Source organism: Microcaecilia unicolor, chromosome 3, assembly GCF_901765095.1.
Source record: "Microcaecilia unicolor chromosome 3, aMicUni1.1, whole genome shotgun sequence".
NCBI lineage: Eukaryota > Metazoa > Chordata > Amphibia > Gymnophiona > Siphonopidae > Microcaecilia > Microcaecilia unicolor.
The window spans coordinates 336,312,376-336,333,349 of record NC_044033.1 but is presented as its reverse complement, the minus strand read 5'-3'; the positions used below and the strand labels follow the sequence as shown (position 1 = coordinate 336,333,349).

General features: G+C 48.0%; 1 protein-coding gene across 1 annotated transcript in view; it reads left to right on the top strand.

The window, feature by feature from the left end:
• LOC115464736 (zinc finger protein 398-like) overlaps nucleotides 1-19,570 on the top strand; it is an 80,852-nt gene extending 61,282 nt beyond the window's left edge. Inside the window, exons 3-7 of the mRNA XM_030195090.1 lie at nucleotides 2,522-2,635; nucleotides 2,772-2,885; nucleotides 3,598-3,758; nucleotides 18,631-18,656; nucleotides 19,552-19,570. Coding sequence (XP_030050950.1) covers nucleotides 2,522-2,635; nucleotides 2,772-2,885; nucleotides 3,598-3,758; nucleotides 18,631-18,656; nucleotides 19,552-19,570 — 434 coding nt within the window. The remainder of the gene's footprint in view (nucleotides 1-2,521; nucleotides 2,636-2,771; nucleotides 2,886-3,597; nucleotides 3,759-18,630; nucleotides 18,657-19,551) is intronic.
• Nucleotides 19,571-20,974: the final 1,404 nt, after the last annotated feature.

The following is a 20,974-nucleotide window of genomic DNA, read 5'->3' as shown; positions in this document are numbered from 1 at the left end:
GGCTATTGCTTGCTTCAGGGGCCCCCTGAAGGGTGCTTCTCTGGCTTCTCATCCAGATGTGGTGCGTTTTCTGAAAGGAGTAAATCATCTGCGACCTCCTGTGCACTCTGTGACTCCGGCATGGAATCTCAGTCTCGTCCTGCGTGCATTGCAGAAGTCACCCTTTGAGCCCTTGTCACGGCTGTCGCTTAAGGACCTCACGTGTTCTTGGTGGCAATCACTTCAGCCAGAAGAGTTTCTGAGAGCCAGGCGCTCTCGTGCCGGGAGCCGTTCCTGAGGTTCACGGAGGCAGGGGAGGTTATTCGGCCGGTGCTGTCCTTCCTGCCCAAGGTTGTTTCTCGCTTCCATGTGAATCAGCAGCTGTGTCTACCCTCCTTCCGGAGGGAGGATTATCCAGAGGAGTTTCATGCTCTCAGATGCCTGGCTGTTAGACGGATCATCATGAAATACCTGGAAGTGACCAACGATTTCCGGAAGTTTGATCATCTCTTCGTGCTGTTTACATGCCCTCGTAGGGGCCTTCAGGCATCCAAGCTTACAGTAGCACGTTGGGTCAAGGAAGCGATTGTATCTGCCTGTGTGGCATCAGGGAAGGTGCCGCCTATTCGGCTGAAGGCTCATTCTACTAGAGCGCAAGCGGCCTCTATAGCGGAGTCCAGAGCCGTTTCCTTGGAAGAGATTTGCAGGCCGGCGACTTGGGCGTCGGTCCATACTTTCTCAAAGCATTACCGCTTAGATGTGGCTGCTCATGCCGAGGCACAGTTTGGAGCATCAGTGTTGCGCTCCGGGATTTCTAGGTCCCACCCTGGGTGAGTACTGCTTAGGTACATCCCACCAGTCTATGTATTGATCGGTATGATGATATGGAAGGTAAAATTATGTATCATACCTGATAATTTTCTTTCCATTAATCGTAGCCGATCAATCCATAGCCCCGCCCAGATTTTCTGTACTTTTTTGTGTATAATGCAGATTCAAGTTTAAGTTCAAGTATTCGAGTTCAAGTTATTGATCATGAGGACTTTGTGTTCAAGGTCCTCAAGTTGGATTTCTCTTCAGTTGAGACGATTCGTGTTATAGTGAGCTGCTGCTGATTCTCCCCTTCCCCGTTTTGGACGGTGGCTGGGTTGAGCTCTAAATTGCCGGCACTCGGCCTCGTATTCCTCCCGTTTTTGCGGTGGTAGGGTAAGCCAGCTCCTCCCGCGGTTGCGGTAGCAGGATATGCCAGTACCCCCCACTTCGGCGGGGGTGAGTCCCCCCACCGCTTTGTGGTGGCGGTTGACTGTGTGTGTCCCCCCCCGCTTGGCGGGGGTGGGTTGACGGAGTGTCCCCTCCCCGCTTGGCGGGGATGGATTGACGGGAGTGGCCCTGTGTGGGTGTAATTCTCTGTGGAGGTGTTTCCTGCGATTGGAGCTTTGATATCGACAATACTGAGGACTTCCTGGCAGCACATGACCACATATAGGGAGGCAAAACTTTGCTCTCTATCTCCACCTGCTGGTAGATGGACACAACCCACCAGTCTATGGATTGATCGGCTATGATTAACGGAAAGAAAATTATCAGGTATGATACATAATTTTACCTTATTATTTGCCACATAGGTACATTATAGAATGGGTGCTGTTGTTTTGTCAGAGCTGGAAAAATCTCAGATACCAGGTGCCATGGGCACCTGAAATTGAGACCTGGCTTATGATGCAAAAGATATTTACCTTAAAGTAGAGGATTCATCCAAGACCAGCTGTATTTTGATCCTTTTTGCTGAGAACTGCAGCTGCTGACTGGTCAATTACCCTGTACAGTGTGTAACCCCTTCGGTTGGTAACCAGATGTCACAGAGAAGTTTGACACCTGCAGTGACTTCAGCTTAGAGGTTCATGAAGAGAAATGAGGCACCAGAAAACCTCCAACATTTAGTATAACTCAGGCAGCAAATTGCAGCTCCCTCTTCTCTGCAAACCTTTTCAGGACAATACAAATAACCCAAGATAAACAGTGTTGCCCTAAGTCTATATATGGCCCTCAAAATTGTGTGCATGCAATTTAATTGCTCAATGAGCCAATTAGCACCAATAGGTGGGCCCTAATAATCAATTTTTAGTGCTAATTGGCTTTAATTTAAACTTATGCGTGGATCTAGAAAGGGGGTGCGGACATGGGCGTTCCTGAAATTTGCACACAGTGTTACAGACAACGGAGATCCACGCCTAATTTAGGTGTGAGAATCTAGACCAGGTTTCAGTTGCCGTAAATCCTCCCACTCAAAATTGGGTGCAGATCCTGGCGCAAATGATATTCTTTAAATTGCGCCCAACTCTGAGCAGCATTTATAGAATAGCGTTCAGCGCCAATTTTTATCAGCTCTGGTTTTTTGCTGCCATATAAAAAACTTAGACCTGTTCGTCCACACAGAAACACAGACACACACATGCACTGCTTGTTCAGAACAGGAAACAGGTGGAACCTTCCCAGGGCTTCTACATATATATTTAAATGCTATTTTCCTGCTTACTTACAGGTTATTCAATTGTTAATCCTGATGTTATATTCAAGATTAAAAAGGAAGACGAGAAATATTTCAGTCCACATTTTGACTGGGAGGAAAAAGAAAACCCAGATGATCTCATTAAGAGTAAGTAGATGTTTTGGATTTGAAGTGCTTTGAATTTTCAGATCCAAGTCTCTAGGCATTTAGAGACTTAAAGTCCATTTCCTAATTTAGTATTATTGTATCTGTGATGACTCCTTCTAATGTATTTTCTCTTAAGACCTTCCAATTGTAACGTCTGTGATCTCACTCGGTGTTAAACAAGAGGACAATCTCCCCTTGATGGATCTTCCTAAATCAGAGGCATCTGAACAGGCTCAGTCTCCTTCAACAAGTAAGAATAAAATTTCTCCTGCATATCTTAGTAAGCTCAGCTGGGATTATTTAGGAATTCAGAGCTGGTGAGATAAAAATCCGTTACCCTCTGTATAAAGCAGATGCTGTCAAAGTACCCCTCTTTTTTGGTTCTGTACCAGTGGAGGTGTCTATGAAAACAGCATCATTCTGGGCACTTTGAGGCCTTGTGGTAACATTTTTTCCTAAACATATTGGACCAGATTCTATATATCGCACCTTGCGTTCTCCGCCGAAATCTAAGTGTATTTCATATCAACATACGTAACTTAATTGGCTTAATAAGCCAATCTGCATTTCTAACAGCATTTAACAAGAAATAATGAGCACTAATTGGCAATAATTAGAATGTATGCGCATAACTCACTGATCATATGCTGTAATGAACTGTGCCTAAATTGTAAACTGTTCAGTTCAAAGGGACGTGGCCATGGGCGGGGGAAATAGATGTTCCCAAATTTACGCACATTCTTATCAAATATGGCCCAGTCCGCTTAACTCTACGCATGGGGATTTGCGGCACATTTTCCTTGGTATAAACGGAGGCAGGTAGTTTTAGGCGCTGGGTTATGAACTGAGCATATTCTACCTACCGCGCCTAAATCTTATAGAATACGCCTAGGCGGAAATGAGTTCCGCGTGGATTTTTTAAGAATCTGACCCATCGTGCTGTTTTTTTTTTCATATAATAGGCTCCCACAATGTCAAGCCTGACATTTTAATCCAATTTGAGCAAGAAGGATTCAGGACTGAGCCTCAGGGATTTGAGGAAACAGGAAATCTGATCACGACAGTCAGATGTGAGGAACTGCCTGAAGCATCTGATGAAGCTACAATTAAAGCTAATAATGAGGTGATACAAACTTATCCTCTAAGAAAGATGCCTCCTCTGGACCAGGGATAGTGAGAATGAGCAGTTATAATCACAGCCTCTGACTTCTAACTCTTGTTGTGTAGATAATGTGTTTGTTCTATTTTTCTTATTTTTACTTTTCTCCTTTCTTTTGTGTTCTCTTTCTTTTTTTCATTTCTTCTCTGTTATTCTCCCCCACCCCTATCCCATGTCACTCTCTCTTTCCTTCATCTTCTTTAATATCTATTGTCTCTCATCCTTTACCAAGTTTTATAATCTTCCCTGTATATCTCAATGTTTCTGACCTCTCTCTAGCCACTTAGCAATCTGTTTCTCGCTGAATTTTTATTCTGTTCCACTCAATATCCTCATTTAATATATTGAACCACCACCCTCCAGTTTAGTCCACTCTAGCATGGTGATATAATTTGTACCCCGATATCAGAGTCTTCCATTGGTTATCGTCCTTTCACAGATCTCTGAGTTGCCTTTTATATCTACCTTTCATTTAGTGCAATATACTCTAACTCCCATCTTATCTTTCAAGCTTCTAGGATATGTATACAGACATTGCAAAGTATGTTTGTTGTCTATATTTACAGCTTGCTTACTAGTTGACAGGGATAGTTAACAGTCTTTACTCTCCATCTTCTTTTCCCTCAATGGTGTCCGTCTGGCCTACTCCTGCCTTTGTTGCAACTTCCCTTTCGGGATGCCCTTACTTCCCTGTTTTGATATCATCCTGTTAAAGGTAACTAATCTTAATCCGGGTGCTCCTGAGCAGCTGTCAGTTTCCCCACAATGTTGTCCAGTTCATAACAAATCTAAATCCTTGTTCCCTGTACCAATGTCTCACCCACATATTGAAACTGGAGCTCTGGGTCCTGAATGTGGAACAGGGAATTTCCTTGTCATCAAGCAGATGAAGCCATTATGTATGGGTTGTGTCCATCAACCAGCAGGGGGAGATAGAGAGCACTCAACTTTCTCAGTGCCTCATGGCCAGCTAGCTCCACTGCCTCTTCAGTATTCTCTATCTCCCCAAGCAGGGTGGCTGCAGCTTCTTCGAGCTCCATCAAAATCTGCCTGGGGGTGGCTCCTGGCTTGCCAGTTGTTAGCCGGGGTGTTAGAGGCTATAGCAGCTTCACTTTGAAGGCACATAGGTCAGCCCTTTCCCTGCTTTACCCATGCCCCCGTGGATGTGGACATATTAGCTTGCTTTTCCCTGTCCTTTCCCACTCAGTAGATGCAGGCACATTGGTTCGCCTTTCCCTGCCTTTCCCACTTATCTGAGCCTGCGGAGTGTTTTTATTTACCTCTTTTGCCTCTGCTTTCCTCACAGCATTAAAAAAAAAAAAAATTAAAGTCGCGTCTCGCTTTAGCGCAGTGACCTTGGAAAAGAGTTTTTTTTTCTTGAGATTCTTCTGCAGGACCGGAGCTGTGATACTCAGTCTAGTGAGGTAAGAGTGTTTTCTGACTCCTCCGGGGTGGGCCCGCGATTGGGACGTTTTTGGCGCGAACCGCCATTTTTGAATTTTACCGCCATTTTCGGCGATGGCTGCGGAGACTGTAAAGTGCTGTTCTAAATGTGGCAAGCGCAAATCAGCAGTGGGGCTCTGTAATTCTTGCTGTACAGACGGTAGAGCCGGCCCGAGCATGGCGAGCGGCGATCTTTCACGCTCTGAGCTGGCAGCGGACGACATTTTGGATTTTCCACATGGCGCGGCCTCCGTTGCGACGGAGAGCCCTGAATCCGGGGGGGGGGGGGTCCTCTGAGTGAGGCTAATAATAGAGCTGATAGCCCTGGGCAGGATCCGGGCGGTCTGGGAGCGGTTTTCTCCCCTGATTTTGTTAATGCTGCATAGGGCATACATGCTTAAAAGTGCTCTTCCACAGGGATTTTCGGACCCTCTGCCTGCCCCCCCAGTGGATCCTAACCTTTTGGAGTTGGATTTGCCTGTTTCTTATCCTCCTGATAAACGCAGAAGGGCTAATTCCCCTTCTGAGTGTGGCGCACCCCCCTTTTCCCCTCCGTGGTCGGGCTGTGAGGATTCTGAGGGGTCTGGCAGAACTTCTTGGGCTGAGGAGCCAGAGTCTGGTGCAGAATTGCCACAGGAGCTTGATGATCTGGCTGCGGTGAGGATTTTCCACTGCGAGGAGCTACCAGCGATTATTTCAGATGTCTTGCAAGCCCTCTCGATTGAAGATCCTGGGAGTGGCACAGCCTCCTCGGTTAATCCAAGGATGGCTAGTACCAGAAAGCCTGCTCGAGCCTTTCCTTTGCATGACTCCATCCAAGAGCTTATTTCGGCTCAATGGGCTGACCCCGAGGGACCTTTGAAGGTTGACAGGGCTATGGGGCAATTATACCCTCTGAGTGAGGAACATTTGGCTCGCTTTGCAATGCCTAAAGTGGATGCCCTGGTCACGGCTGTGGCAAAGAGAACTACCCTCCCTGTTGAAGGAGGAGTTGCTCTGAAGGATATTCAAGACCGCAGGCTTGATTCAGCTCTGAAGCGGTCCTTTGATTTGGCAGGTCTCACTGTTCGGACGTCTGCATGCAGTTGTTATGCTGCTAGAGCCTGCCTGGCTTGGTTACAGCAGGCAGTGGAACAGCCTGGTGATGGAGCGGAGGCCTTATCTGAAGTGGCTCCGCGGATGGAGTCGGCCTTGTCCTTTTTGGCTGACGCCCTTTATGATATGGTCAGAGCTTCGGCTAAGCAAATGGCTGTAGCAGTGGCGGCTCGCCGGACTCTTTGGCTACGACATTGGGCGGTGGACATGGCCTCTAAGCAAAGGTTGGTGAAGTTGCCTTTTCAAGGCCTTCTCCTGTTTGGTGAGGAACTGGAAAACATTGTTAAAGGCCTGGGGGATTCCAAACCTCAGCACTTGCCCGAAGATAGGCCGAAGCCTTCCTCTAAGGGTCAGGTGGTCCGCTCCTCTTACAGATCTCGCTTCCGTGAAGCTAGAAGGTACCGCCTGGGGCGTGCTGCTGGGTTCACTTCGCGTTCCCGCTTTCAGCAGAGAAATCCTTTTGCTCGGACAAACGTTCCGCAGCTGCCGGTTCAAGGCCTGGAGTTCAGGGCGACCCTCTCAATGAGGGTGCGCCGGCCCCCTCCTCGTTTCCTGTCATCGGAGGAAGACTTTCCCTCTTTTTCGAGGAGTGGGCCAAAATCTCCGCAGATCAGTGGGTCTTGGACCTGATCAGAGACGGATACCGAATAGAATTCGATGCCCCGGTGAGAGACGTGTTTGTGGAGTCCCGATGCGGTTCTGCCGCCAAACGGGCGGCGGTAGAGGAGACTCTGCACAGTCTGTGCCAGATAAGGACTATGACCCCGGTGCCTCCCGCCGAACAAGGTCTAGGCCGCTACTCCATTTACTTTGTGGTGCCACGAAAAGGCGGGTCTTTTCGCCCGATCCTGGACTTAAAAGAGCTAAACAAGTCCTTAAGAGTGCGGCATTTTCATATGGAAACCCTGCGCTCCGTCATTGCGGCGGTACAGCCAGGAGAGTTTCTCACGTCTCTGGACCTGAAAGAAGCTTACTTGCACATACCAATTTGGCCCCCGCACCAGAAGTTTCTGCGGTTTGCGGTGTTGGGAAAACATTTCCAGTTTCGGGCCTTGCCTTTTGGCCTCGCCACAGCTCCCCGAACCTTTTCAAAGGTTATGGTGTTTGTAGCTGCTTTTCTCAGGCGAGAGGGTATCCGGGTTCACCTGTACCTAAACGACTGGCTCATCAGAGCAGACTCTGTAACAGAGAGCTATCAAGCTACAGCCAGAGTGGTCTCAGTACTTCAGTCTCTAGGCTGGGTCATCAATATGGCCAAAAGTCACCTGACCCCCTCGCAATCTCTAGAATATTTGGGGGCCAGGTTCGACACAGACTCGGGCTATGTATACCTACCGAGCTAAGGCGGTGCAAGCTTCAGAATCAGGTCCGTCTGCTCCTGAGGATGCCCCGCCCGCGAGCTTGGGACATTGTCCAGCTGCTGGGATCGATGACAGCCACGTTGGAAGTGGTGCCCTGGGCGAGAGCGCACCTGAGACCTCTACAGTATTCCCTACTTCAAAGATGGTCTCCAGTATCTCAGGATTATCAGTGCAGACTTTCTTGGCTCCCTGCGGCCCGTCTCAGTATGGAGTGGTGGCTCTCAGACAGCATTTTGCGGCGGGGAATGCCGCTGGCGCTCCCCGATTGGTACCTAGTGGTGACAGATGCCAGCCTGAAGGGCTGGGACGCACATTGTCAGGGGAAGCATGCTCAGGTCTGTGGACGCCCGACGAGTCGAAGTGGTCTATCAACCGCCTGGAGTTGAAAGCGGTGTTTCCGGCTCTTCTGGCCTTTCAAGTGACCCTGAAAGGATTGGCTGTCCGAGTGATGTCGGACAACACGACAGCAGTGGCCTACATAAATCGACAAGGTGGCACTCAGTGCAGAGCTCTAGCCGCACAGGCCGAACAAATTTGCCACTGGGCCGAGCTGCATCTACAGTCCCTGTCAGCAGCTCACATTGCAGGTCAGAGCAACGTGCAAGCCGACTATCTAAGCAGGCATCAGATCGATCCAGCGGAGTGGGAACTAGCAGACGACGTATTCCTGCAGATATGTGCCAAATGGGGCAAGCCAGTGATGGATCTTATGGCAACCAGTTCCAATGCCAAAATCCCGTGCTTCTTCAGCAGACGGAGGGATCCTCGCTCTGCCGGGTTGGATGCCTTGGCTCAACCCTGGCCCCTGGGCTTGCTGTCTTATGGCATGGCGATTGAGAGGGCGCAATTGAGAGATAAAGGCTACTTAAATAAGGTAATTTCCACTCTCTTGCAGGCCTGTAAGCGCTCCACATCTGTGGTTTATGCCAGGATTTGGCGCCAGTTTGAATTCTGGTGTGTTTTCAAGAGCGCTTTCTCCGTTGCGGGCTCCTGTCTCGCCGATTCTGGACTTTTTGCAGGATGGTGTACACAAAGGCTTGGCCTATAATTCCCTGCGGGTGCAAGTGGCAGCATTGGCCTCCCTGCGTGGCAAGGTTGAAAGCGTGTCCTTAGCTGCTCATCCAGATGTGGCACGGTTTCTTAGAGGGGTGCTTCGGCTCTGTCCTCCCGTGCGGGCACCTTGTCCAGCTTGGAACCTGGGGTTAGTATTGAAGGCCCTTCAGGGGGCTCCCTTTGAACCACTTCGGCGTGCTTCAGAGAAAGATTTGACACTGAAGGCCGTCTTGTTAGTGGCCATTACCTCGGCGAGACGGGTGTCAGAGCTCCAGGTGCTGTCCTGTAGAGACCCTTTTCTGCAATTCTCAGAGTCAGGGGTCACGGTTCGGACCGTGCCTTCCTTCATGCCTAAGGTGGTTTCAGCGTTTCACCTAAATCAGCCTTTTTTTCTTCCCTCCTTTGTTGAGGAGGAGTTGCCAGGTTCATTTGGGCAGTTGCACTTTTTGGATGTGCGCAGGACTCTGTTGCAGTATCTGCGAATTACAAGTTCTTTCAGGACCTCTGATCATCTTTTTGTGCTGTTTGCAGGTCCTCGCAGAGGGTCTTCAGCGTCTAAAGCCACTGTTGCCCGTTGGCTCAAAGAATCTATCTTTTCAGCATATCTGCTGTCTGGCCGGGCTCCGCCTGAAGCCTTTAAGGCATATTCCACAAGAGCGATTTCCTCTTCCTGGGCGGAAACTGGAGCACTATCTCTTCTTGAGATTTGCAGTGCTGCAACATGGGCTTCTAAGCTCTCTTTCGCCCGACATTACAGGCTGGATGTGGCTGCCAGGAGGGATGCACATTTTGGAGCACAGGTGCTAGTGCGTAGTGTGGCTTGTTCCCACCCTATTTAGGAATTGCTTTGTTACATCCCATACATAATGGCTTCATCTGCTTGATGACAAGGAAGGGAAAATTAGGTTCTTACCAGTGCTTTTTTTGTGCCGGTACGCAACGGTACGGCGTACCGGCACCTTTTTTTTCCCCGCCCCGCCCCCCCGCGACAGTCCGGGCGAGTCCTGCACTTAGTTTTTTTTTTTTAAGACTCAGAACGTGCGAACGATGCAGCCGGCAGCGATTGAAAGAGGCTGTCTGGGCTGGCGTCTGCATCGGAGCTTCCCTCACCCTCTGCGAGTCCCGCGAAACAGGAAGTTGTAACAACGAAGGCGGGACTCGCAGAGGGTGAGGGAAGCTCCGACGCAGACGCCAGCCCAGACAGCCTCTTTCAATCGCTGCCGGCTGCATCGTTCGCACATTCTGAGTCTTAAAAAAAAAAACTAAGTGCAGGACTCGCCCGGAGTGTCGCGGGGGGGGGGGGGGGGGGGGAACGATTGGGGAGAGAAAGAGGGAAACCAACAGAGGGAAGGATTGGGGAGAGAGGGAAAGAGGGAAAACAACAGAGGGAAGGATTGGGGAGAGAGAGAAAGAGGGAAAACAACAGAGGGAAGGATCGGGGAGAGAGAGAAAGAGGGAAAACAGAGGGAAGGATAGGGGAGAGAGAGAAAGAGGGAAACCAACAGAGGGAAGGATCGGGGAGAGAGAGAAAGAGGGAAACCAACAGAGGGAAGGATCGGGGAGAGAGAGAAAGAGGGAAACCAACAGAGGGAAGGATCGGGGAGAGAGAGAAAGAGGGAAACCAACAGAGGGAAGGATTGGGGAGAGAGGGAAAGAGGGAAACCAACAGAGGGAAGGATTGGGGAGAGAGAGAAAGAGGGAAGGATAGGGGAGAGAGAGAAAGAGGGAAAACAACAGAGGGAAGGATCGGGGAGAGAGAGAAAGAGGGAAACCAACAGAGGGAAAGATTGGGGAGAGAGAGAAAGAGGGAAAACAACAGAGGGAAGGATTGGGGAGAGAGAGAAAGAGGGAAACCAACAGAGGGAAGGATCGGGGAGAGAGAGAAAGATGGAAACCAACAGAGGGAAGGATTGGGGAGAGAGGGAAAGAGGGAAACCAACAGAGGGAAGGATTGGGGAGAGAGAGAAAGAGGGAAACCAACAAAGGGAAGGATTGGGGAGAGAGGGAAAGAGGGAAACCAACAGAGGGAAGGATTGGGGAAAGAGGGAAACCAACAGAGGGAAGGATTGGGGAGAGAGGGAAAGAGGGAAACCAACAGAGGGAAGGATTGGGGAGAGAGGGAAACCAACAGAGGGAAGGATTGGGGAGAGAGAGAAAGAGGGAAACCAACAGAGGGAAGGATTGGGAAGAGAGGGAAACCAACAGAGGGAAGGATTGGGGAGAGAGGGAAACCAACAGGGGGAAGGATTGGGGAAAGAGGGAAACCAACAGAGGGAAGGGTTGGGGAGAGAGAGAAAGAGGGAAACCAACAGAGGGAAGGATCGGGGAGAGAGGGAAACCAACAGATTGAAGGATTGGGGGGAGAGAGGGAAACCAACAGAGGGAAGGATTGGGGAGAGAGAGGGAAACCAACAGAGGGAAGGGGACCAATATGGAAAGAAAAACAGTCACCAGACAACAAAGGTAGAAAAAAATCATTTTATTTTCATTTTAGTGTTTGTAATATGTCCAATTTGAGAATTTACATTGGCTGTCTTATTTTGCACTGGGTATACTGGAGCTGTAAGAGCTTACAGAGATTATTTATCATGAAAAAAAATCACGTTATTTTTTTCTCCTATAGTACTATAATGTTTTCAATGATGTCTGTTTATATGCGCCATGGCTGGTATAGGGGTGTGTGGTTAATGTGGGTGTGGCTATCATAGGGGTGGAGCCATATGTGGTGACCCCGCCCATAATGAGTACCGGCACCTTTTTTTCTACAAAAAAAGCACTGGTTCTTACCATGATAATTTTCTTTCCTTTAGTCATAGCAGATGAAGCCATGAGCTCTAGTCATAGCAGATGAAGCCATGAGCTCTCCCTATATGATGTCTGTATTGCAGTGATTCTGATTTTAGGTGCTGTTGTTGTTTCCTGAAGTTATATTACTTCCTTGGGGAGTCGGAAAACAGTCTTCAGGATTCTTGTTACAGTTATAGGAGGATGAGTTCATTCCCTCCAGTTCATGTTTTGGGAGGATGAGTTTATTCCCTCCAGGAGGATGCAAGTAGTCCCTCCATTTATACAAAGTGGAGGACAAGTTTATTCCCTCCAGGAGGATGAGTTCATTCCCTCCTTTTGTGAGTTCATGCCCTTGTTAAGGGGCCATCGTTCGCTGTGAGGAAAGTTCATGTTATTCCCATTGCGGTTTGCCATACTGCTTTGGAAGCTTCAAATACTGAAGAGGCAGTGGAGCTAGCTGGCCATGAGGCACTGAGAAAAGTTGAGTGTTCTCTATCTCCCCCTGCTGGTTGATGGACACAACCCATACGTAATGGCTTCATCTGCTATGACTAAAGGAAATAAAATTATTATGGTAACAACCTAATTTTGTTACAGAAAAAGTGGGAGAGCGACTAAGGATGCCAGAAACTGGAGGATGTTGAATAATAAACAATTTATTGATAAATTTGAAGACTCGACACAACGTCGTGTTTCGGCCGTCAGGCCTGCATCAGGAGTCTCTGGGACAAAATATTACAAAATAACATTGAAAATAATCGTTCAGATGTAACGTAGTCTTTAAAAAGACTGTATTTGGGAAAAAGTTGCCGTCAGATGCGCTGCGTGCGCTGTTCGTAATGCAGCGCATATTTTGTCCCAGAGACTCCTGATGCAGGCCTGACGGCCGAAACACGACGTTGTGTCGAGTCTTCAAATTTATCAATAAATTGTTTATTATTCAACATCCTCCAGTTTCTGGCATCCTTGGTCGCTCTCCCACTTTTTCTGTAACACTGTCTTTACCGTGGGGCGTTTGAGTTCTCCGCTTTTCTGGCGGATCTTCTCCCACAAGAACCTAATTTTCCCATTTCTGAGAATGTTACTCTGAAGCTCCTGGATTTCATCTTTCTATCCAAGAGCCTAAGTTTGGCTTCCATGAGTTCCCTCCCACACTTTCCTATGTTTTTGGTACCCCACATGTACTACTACTACTACTATTTAACATTTCTAAAGCGCTACCAGGGTTGCGCATCGCTGTACAATTAACAAAGAAGGACAGTCCCTGCTCAAAGGAACTTACAATCTAAAGGACAAAAAGTGCAGTCAATCAAGATTGAGGCAGTCTAGATTTCCTGGATAGAGGTACAATGGTTAGGTGCCGAAAGCGACATTGAAGAGGTGGGTTTTGAGCAAGGATTTGAAGATGGGTAGGGAGGGGGCTTGGCGTATGGGCTCAGGGAGTTTATTCCAAGCATAGGGTGAGGCGAGGCAGAAAGGGCGGAGTCTGGAGTTGGCGGCGGTGGAGAAGGGTACTGAGAGGAGGGATTTGTCCTGTGAGCAGAGGTTACGGGTAGGAGTGTAAGGGGAGATGAGGGTAGAGAGGTAGTGAGGGGCTGCAGATTGAGTGCATTTGTAGATTAGTAGGAGAAGCTTGAAATGTTTGTGGTACCTGATTGGAAGCCCGTGAAGTGACTTGAGGAGAGGGGTGATATGAGCATATCAGTCTAGGCGTAAGATAAGACGCGCAGCAGAGTTCTGAACGGATTGAAGGGGGGATAGATGGTTAAGTGGGAGGCCAGTGAGGAGTAGGTTGCAGTAGTCAAGGCGATAGGTAATGAGAGAGTGAATGAGAGTTTGGGTGGTGTGCTTAGAGAGGAAAGGGTGAATTTTGCTGATGTTATAGAGAAAGAAGCAACGGGCCTTGACTGTCTGCTGGATATGGGCAGAGAAGGAGAGGGGGGAGTCGAAGATGACTCTGAGGTTGCGGGCAGATGAGACGGGGAGGATGAGGGTGTTATCGACTGAAATAGAGAGTGGAGGGAGAGGAGAAGTGGGTTTGGGTGGAAAGACAATGAGCTCGGTCTTGGCCACGTTCAGTTTCAGGTGGCGGTTGGACATCCAGGCAGCAATGTCGGATAAGCAGGCCGATACTTTGGCCTGGGTTTCCGCAGTGATGTCTGGTGTGGAGAGATAAAGCTGGGTGTCGTCAGCATAAAGATGATATTGGAAACCATGAGATGAGATCAGCGAGCCCAGGGAAGAGGTGTAGATTGAGAAAAGAAGGGGTCCAAGGACAGATCCCTGAGGAACTCCAACAGAGAGCGGGATGGGGGTGGAGGAAGATCCATGATAATGTACTGTGAAGGTACGGTGGGAGAGATAAGAGGAGAACCAGGAGAGCACAGAGCCCTGGAACCCAAATGAGGACAGTTTAGCAAGAAGTAAATTATGATTGACAGTGTCAAAAGCGGGGGATAGGTCGAGGAGGATGAGGATGGAGTAGTGACCTTTGGATTTGGCAAGGAACAGGTCATTACAGACTTTAGTGAGTGCCGTTTCTGTCGAGTGTAGAGGGCGAAAACCTGATTGAAGCGGATTGAGGATGGCATAAGAGGAGAGAAAATCAAGGCAATGGCTGTGAACAGCGTGTTCAAGTATCTTGAAGAGGAAGGGTAGGAGGGAGATGGGGCAGTAGTTGGAAGGGCAGGTAGGGTCTAGTGATGGTTTTTTGAGGAGTGGTATGACTACAGCATGCTTGAAGGAGTCAGGGACAGTTGCAGTGGAGAGAGAGAGGTTGAGGATATGACAGATGGAGGGGTAGTGGTGACAGTAAGAGAGATGGTGTTAGGAAGTTAGTGGGGATGGCATCAGAGGAACAGGTGGTGCATTTCGAGGAAAGAAACTCCTTTTGCTCGGACAGAAGTTGGGCGGTTTCCTCTTCGGTGTTATCATGAAAAGAGGAGAAGGAGGCCTGGGTTGGTTGGTTGAGGGAGTGGGTTAAAGGGTGAAGAGGAAGAGGTGGCTTGGTAGTGAATTCAAGGTTGATCTTCTGCACCTTGTTGCGGAAGTAGTCACTCAGTGATTGAGGATAGAGTGAGGGGTGGGTGGGAGCAGAGGGCACTTTGAGGAGGGAGTTAAGGGTGGCGAAGAGACGATGAGGGTTGGAGCCGAGAGAATTAGTCAATTGGGTGTAATAGTCCTGTTTGGCAAGGAATAGTGAGGACTGGAAGGAGGATAGCATGAATTTGTAATGAATGAAGTCGCTATGGGTGCGAGATTTCCTCCAGAGGCGTTCAGCAGATCGGGCACTGGAGCGAAGGTATCGGATGCAAGGGGTCACCCAGGGCTGGGGATTAGTACGCCTTGTGGGACGGGAGATGGACGGTGCAAGGGTGTCCAGAGCAGAGGAGAGAGTGGCATTGTAAGTAGAGACAGCCTTGTCGACAGACTCGGAGGACATGATGGATGGGAGGAGATTAGAGATACTAGAGGATAAGGTGGGAGGGTCGACAGCCTGGAGATTCCTGAAAGTAGTGGTTAGTGTTGGGCGGGACTGAGGGGGAGGGTGATGAAGTGTGAAGGTGATCAGGTGATGATCAGAGAGAGGAAGAGCAGAGGCGCAGAAATTGGAGGGTGAGCAGGTAGAGGAGAGGACGAGGTCAAGACAATGGCCAGTTTGGTGAGTAGGGGTGGTGGAGCTCAGCTGGAGGTTGAAGGAGGATGTCAGAGTGAAGAACTGAGAGGCGTAAGAATCGGATGGGTCGTCAGCGTGTATGTTAAAGTCTCCAAGAATGAGGGACGGAGATGAGGGTTCAAGAAAAACGGAGAGCCAGGCATCGAAGTCAGTAAGGAAGGAAGAGGGGGACTTATCAGGGGGGTGGTAAATGACTACAACTCTGAGTGGCAGTGGGTAGAATAGACGGATGGAGTGAACTTCAAAGGATGAGAAGCAGTGAGACCGATAGGAGGAGGGGTTGAAAACTACAGGAGGGCGAAAGTAGAAACCTGACGCCTCCTCCGCTGCCAACTGGATGGGGAGTTTGGGAGAAAAGATAACCTCCATGGCATAGGGCCGGGACTGAGGCAGAGTCGTAGGGGGTGAGCCAGGTTTCAGTTAGGGCGAGCAGTTGAAGGGAACGGGAGGTGAAGAGATCATGGGTGAAGGGAAGTTTGTTGTAGTCTGAGCGGGCATTCCACAGGGCACATGAGAAGGGGAGGGAAGAGGGGAGGAGGAGGGGAATAGAGATGAGATTGGAGACATCCCGGAATCGTTTGCATGGATAGGACGAGGACAGGTGTTTGCATGGATAGGACGAGAGCTGATGTGGAGGACCAGGATTGGGATTATTGTCCCCAGCGGAGAGCAGGAGAAGGAGTAAGAGAGTACGGAGAAGAGTAGGAGAGGTACGACAGCGACGAAGGCGAGATGTACTCAGATAGAAAGGAGATGGATGAATAGAATGAAGGGAATATTTAAGGTTGAGAGCTGAGAAAAAGGAAGAGGAAAAAAGAGATGGTGAGATGATGAATACAGATGGTGGGCAATGTGTTCCTGCAGTGTACAGTGGTTTATGATGAAGAAACAAATTAGGAAGGGACAGTGCCAAGAAGAAAAAGTGTACTGGAGCCATAAGTAGTAACTGAGAGAAAAGTAGATGTAAAGAGAAAAATGCCCCTAACGGCGCGCGGCACCTAGAGCGGAGGCCCTGAGTGGATCGGAGTGGACCTGGGAGTCACCCCGGAGAAGGCTGTAAATGATATGCAGATGAGCTGCAAGTCCTCCACAGCACCTGAAAGGCAGCCGGTGGTAGAGCTGGGCACCTCTCAGCTGAGGAAAAGGCTTACCAGGGGTTAGGCCGAAGCCAGCATTCCTCCCCCTGAGGGTCACTTGATCCAAGACAGCTGTCTCCTCCTCAGCATTTAAAATCTTATCTAGGTGATGTGTGAGATCTGTCTCCTTCACCCTAACCTTACCCTTCCCTCCCTAGCAGAACTTGGAGACACATCCTCAGCTGCTTTTGACTCAGTAAGCAATGTTGAATCGAAACCGTGTAGGATATAAGACCGAGGGCCTCTTTTACCAAGCTGCGGCAAAAGGAGGCCTGCGCTGGCGTCAGCGTGTGTTTTTGACTCGTGCAGAGGTCCCCTTTCTTCCGCAGCAGGTAAAAGGTAGGTCTTTCTTTTCTTGAGGAAATGGCCATTTAGCACTTGCCGCACGGTCATTTCGGGAGGGGAGGGAGCCCTTACCACCACCCATTTAGGTAGCAGTAAGGGCTTCCGCAGTAACCTAGTGGTAACCGGGCAGTGCATGACACTGCCCAATTACTGCCAGGTACACACCGGCGCTACAAAAATTAAAATATTTTTGTAGCGCCGGATATGACAGCATGCTCGGGGTTGGAACTATCGCCGGGATTTTGCAGTAGCCCAGCGGTACTTCCTTTTTAGCAAGTGGTAAGTCCATGTTGGGTTTACCGCTGCTTTGTAAAAGAGCCCCTGAGTGAATAAATAAATATTAGCTCAGGTCCTCTTAAAATGCTTACAAGATATAAGTATAGATGGGGACAGATTTGCAGTGGTTTTCCTCCTTTTTAGAAGGTTTTCTCCATCAAATATGTTTTTTTTTTTTTTTTTCCAGGGAGAGTCGCAGTGGTTTAGTATGCTGGGGGGTGTCCTTCAGGATTCTGTTTTCTGCTATATTATTTTACATCTATAGGTCCCTTTTATGTGATCTCATGTCAGTTTTTGTGCTGATGCTATATTAGCGATTGTATCTTTTTCTAAGTCGCTTGGTTCTCATCAGTCATTTTACTGAGATTTCAGCACAGTGTGGTCAAAATGGCCCAACAATGAATATGGAAAAGACTGAGATGATGGTGGTACCTACTGATCAGCTCTGCTCTTCTCTACATTTTTGTCTTTACCCTCCTTTCTTGAAGCTGTTCCAATTCATAGTTAAATCTGTTATCTAGGAATAGTTCTTGACTCTGCTGACGTTTCGCCCACAGGTTTTTTCTATGTATTATTTGAACTTTGCGGCTTTATTTTCACTATGTCAGATGATTTTTGTATGCTGACTGAGTTGTTGATTTTTACCTTAATTTGATTACTGTAATGTTCTATATTTAGGTTTGCCAGATACAGTGCATAGTTTTTTGCAACTTGTTTAGAACACTGCAGCACATCTGGTTTCTGGATGTGGACAATTTGGAGGCAATTCGACAACTGGAAGCCTCCATTTAGGTGCCCCAAGGATGTGCAGTAGGACCCTACTCCATCATGGAATCTAAGCGACTTAGGGTCCTGTTTACTAAGCCACATTAGAGGCGTGCTAGCGTTTTTAGCGCACGCTAACCGTGTAGATGCTCAGAATATTCCTATGGGGTATCTACATGGTTAGCGCGTACTGAAAACGCTAGTGATCCTTTGTAAAGAGGGACCTGAGTTCTCTTATAGAATAGTAGGTTAACCTGTTGACTTGCCTAAGATTTAGATCCTCAGTGTTACCAACCGTAGAGCTGGCGTAAATACAGCTTAGTCCTGTCCATGTCTTGCTCATGCTCTATCGCTGTGTCAGCCCCCTTGTAAGTGGGTATTTGCAAAATAGCACTTAGGCTTCCTGCTAGGAATAATGCAGGTACCAGCACACATACATGCCGAAATGCTGGTATTCTAGACATTCACATATGCGACATCTAGATTATAGCATTTCCCATTTAATACCTAGTTCTTCCATTCTGAGGGAGTTACATTGGATAGCTGTAAAATATCGAACACTACTTAAATGTCTTCCTTCTGGAAATCTTTGTTCTTCTTAGCAGTGCTGTGGTTTATAAAACTTCCATTACACAGTGTGTTTTCACTATGACATACTCAACTGGAACAATTTACTTTTGAAGTTGTGGTGTCTGCAGCATTATTTGAGGTTTTTTTTCAAGATAAAGGCTTGACTGTTTTCTTTTACTTACCCATTTCATTTTGAATGATTTTCTATTTCTCTTATTGTTTCTTTTTATGTGAACTATTACATGTGTTTGTTGTAAACCATGTAGAAGTATGTTGATAGGTGTAAAATAATGACACTTTGATATAGGGTGTCCTGTTTGCTGTTCTAGGCTTTGGTCACATTCAAGGATGTTGCTGCTTATTTCTTGGAAGTGGAGTGGAACATTCTGGAAGAATGGCAGAAGGAGCTTTACAAGAAGGTCATCAGGGAGATTCATGACATCCTCATCTCACAAAGTAAATGTGCTTATGTGATAGATGATAGAGGAACATATTATGGAATCAGTGGTGTAAAATTCACAGAAACTAGATACCATGGGCACCTGAAATTTAGATCCTGGCTTCTGATGCCATCCCATATTCAATAGGAACCTGTGAAAAACTCCACTGCTACAGGATCTGCAAAAGATGCTGCTCTCTCTGTTGTAAGATAAAATGTAGTCCTTAAACTAGAGGCTTCACACGACACCAGCAGAAGTCTCTCTCCCATTCCTATATAAAATATTTTGAAACAGAAATCCAGAGAGAGGATTTACCTCAAAGATTTCTTCTGAGACTTCTGCATAAGGTCATGACATATCAGCTGCACATGAGTCAACTATGGTATACAACATATAACCTCTCCAAATGATTGGCACCTGCAATGCTTCCACCTAGGAGGACTATGAAGAGAAGTCTCTGTACCAGGAAAACTGTATGATATAATATAACCAAGAGTCAGGCCACTGCTGCCTCTTCTTTCCAAGCTTTGTCAGACAAATACACACACCCCAAGATATCTGTATATACACATATACACACACACCTCCATGCACACATCACACACGGCTCCATCAGAGACGGAACCTGTCCAGTAATTTTCCTACTTTTTATTGGCAGGTTATTCAATTGTTAATCCTGATGTTGTATTCAAGATTAAAAATGAAGATGAGAAATATTTCACTCAACAATCTGAGTGGGAGGGAAAAGAAAATCCAAATGATTCCAACAGTAAGTAAATGTTTTGGATTTAATGAGCTTTGCATTTTTAGATCACAGGAGATGGTGTAAAACATCAAACATTTGGACACTTAGGACCTGAATGGCTGCCTGAGTCTGTAGCTCCGACATGTCCATGCCTTCTTTAAGCAATATCAGCAACCATCCACCCCTGATTTGAAAAATTTTTTCATTGGGGCAACGTTTTTGACTTGAGTGAGGGCTTTTCTGGTCGTATGGAAGCTATGTCAACAGCTCGGAAGGAGAGCGAGCACCAACCGGTAAGGCAAGCGAGCATGGCCCCATGGCGCCACGTGTTGTTGGCTCGCTCCTCGCACTCGGACTCTGACTCCGCTATGTCCCTTATCGAGGCAGGTAAAGCTTCTTCTAAACGGGGCCTTTGAAAAGATATAACCAAGTGCTTAACAGAGATTCGGGAGGAGATCAAATCCTCCAAAGAGGAAATTCTAGAGCGCATGGATGTCCTGAGCGTTGATCTACAAGAGTAGGGCGGGCGCATGGAGGACTTGGAGGCGTGTGCGGAGGAGCATGATGAGCAGCTGAGCAGGGCTGCATTACGATTATTTAAACTTTTTGAGTATTATGATGAACTGCAATACAAAGTGGACGAGTTAGAAAACTGAGGCCGCAGGAATAACCTCCGTTTTCGTGGGGTTCCTGAGGTGGGGGACAAAGAAGATGTTACGATTGTTAAGATACTCTGTGGAAAGTTGCTCGGGACGGAGGACATAGCTATTAAAAGTGCGCACAGATCCCTAGGAAAGAGACTTGATAACCGAACTCGGGACATTGTTGTCTGTTTTACTGCCTTTTCCACTAAAGAACAAGTGCTGCAGCGGGCCCGCTAGGTTCCACACATTGACTATAATGAGGCTCAAATTAAGGTCGGTGGGGGGGGGGGGGGGGAGGGGAGAAATTGCACCAGATTCGATTCCTCTCTAAGGTTTGGAAAATTCTGTACAACGAGGGCTTGACGACTACTGAGACTCCGCCCGTAGACCTACTATCTTATTTTCGAAAGAGATCGCTGGCCATCTTCCGACACAAATCGGGACATGGCCGGCGATCTCCTGATCCCGGCCAAATCGGTATTATCGAAAGCCGATTTTGGCCGGCCCCAACTGCTTTTTCTCGCAACGCCGGCCAACCTTCAAGGGGGAGTGTTGGTACGGTAGCAAAGGCGGGACGGGGGCAGTGCGGGGGCATGGTTACGAGATGGCCGGCTTCGCCTTATAATGGAAAAAAAAATGGCCGGTCGCCAGCCGGACTTGGTCCATTTATTTTTAGGACTAAATCTGAAAAAAGTGCCCCAATTTAACAGATGACCTCCCGAGGGAAGTGGGGATCACCTCCCCTTACTCCCCCAGTGGTCATCAACCCCCTCCAACCCCCCAAAAAAATTAAAAAACATTTTTTTGCCAGCCTGTATGCCAACCTGAAATGTCATACCTTTCT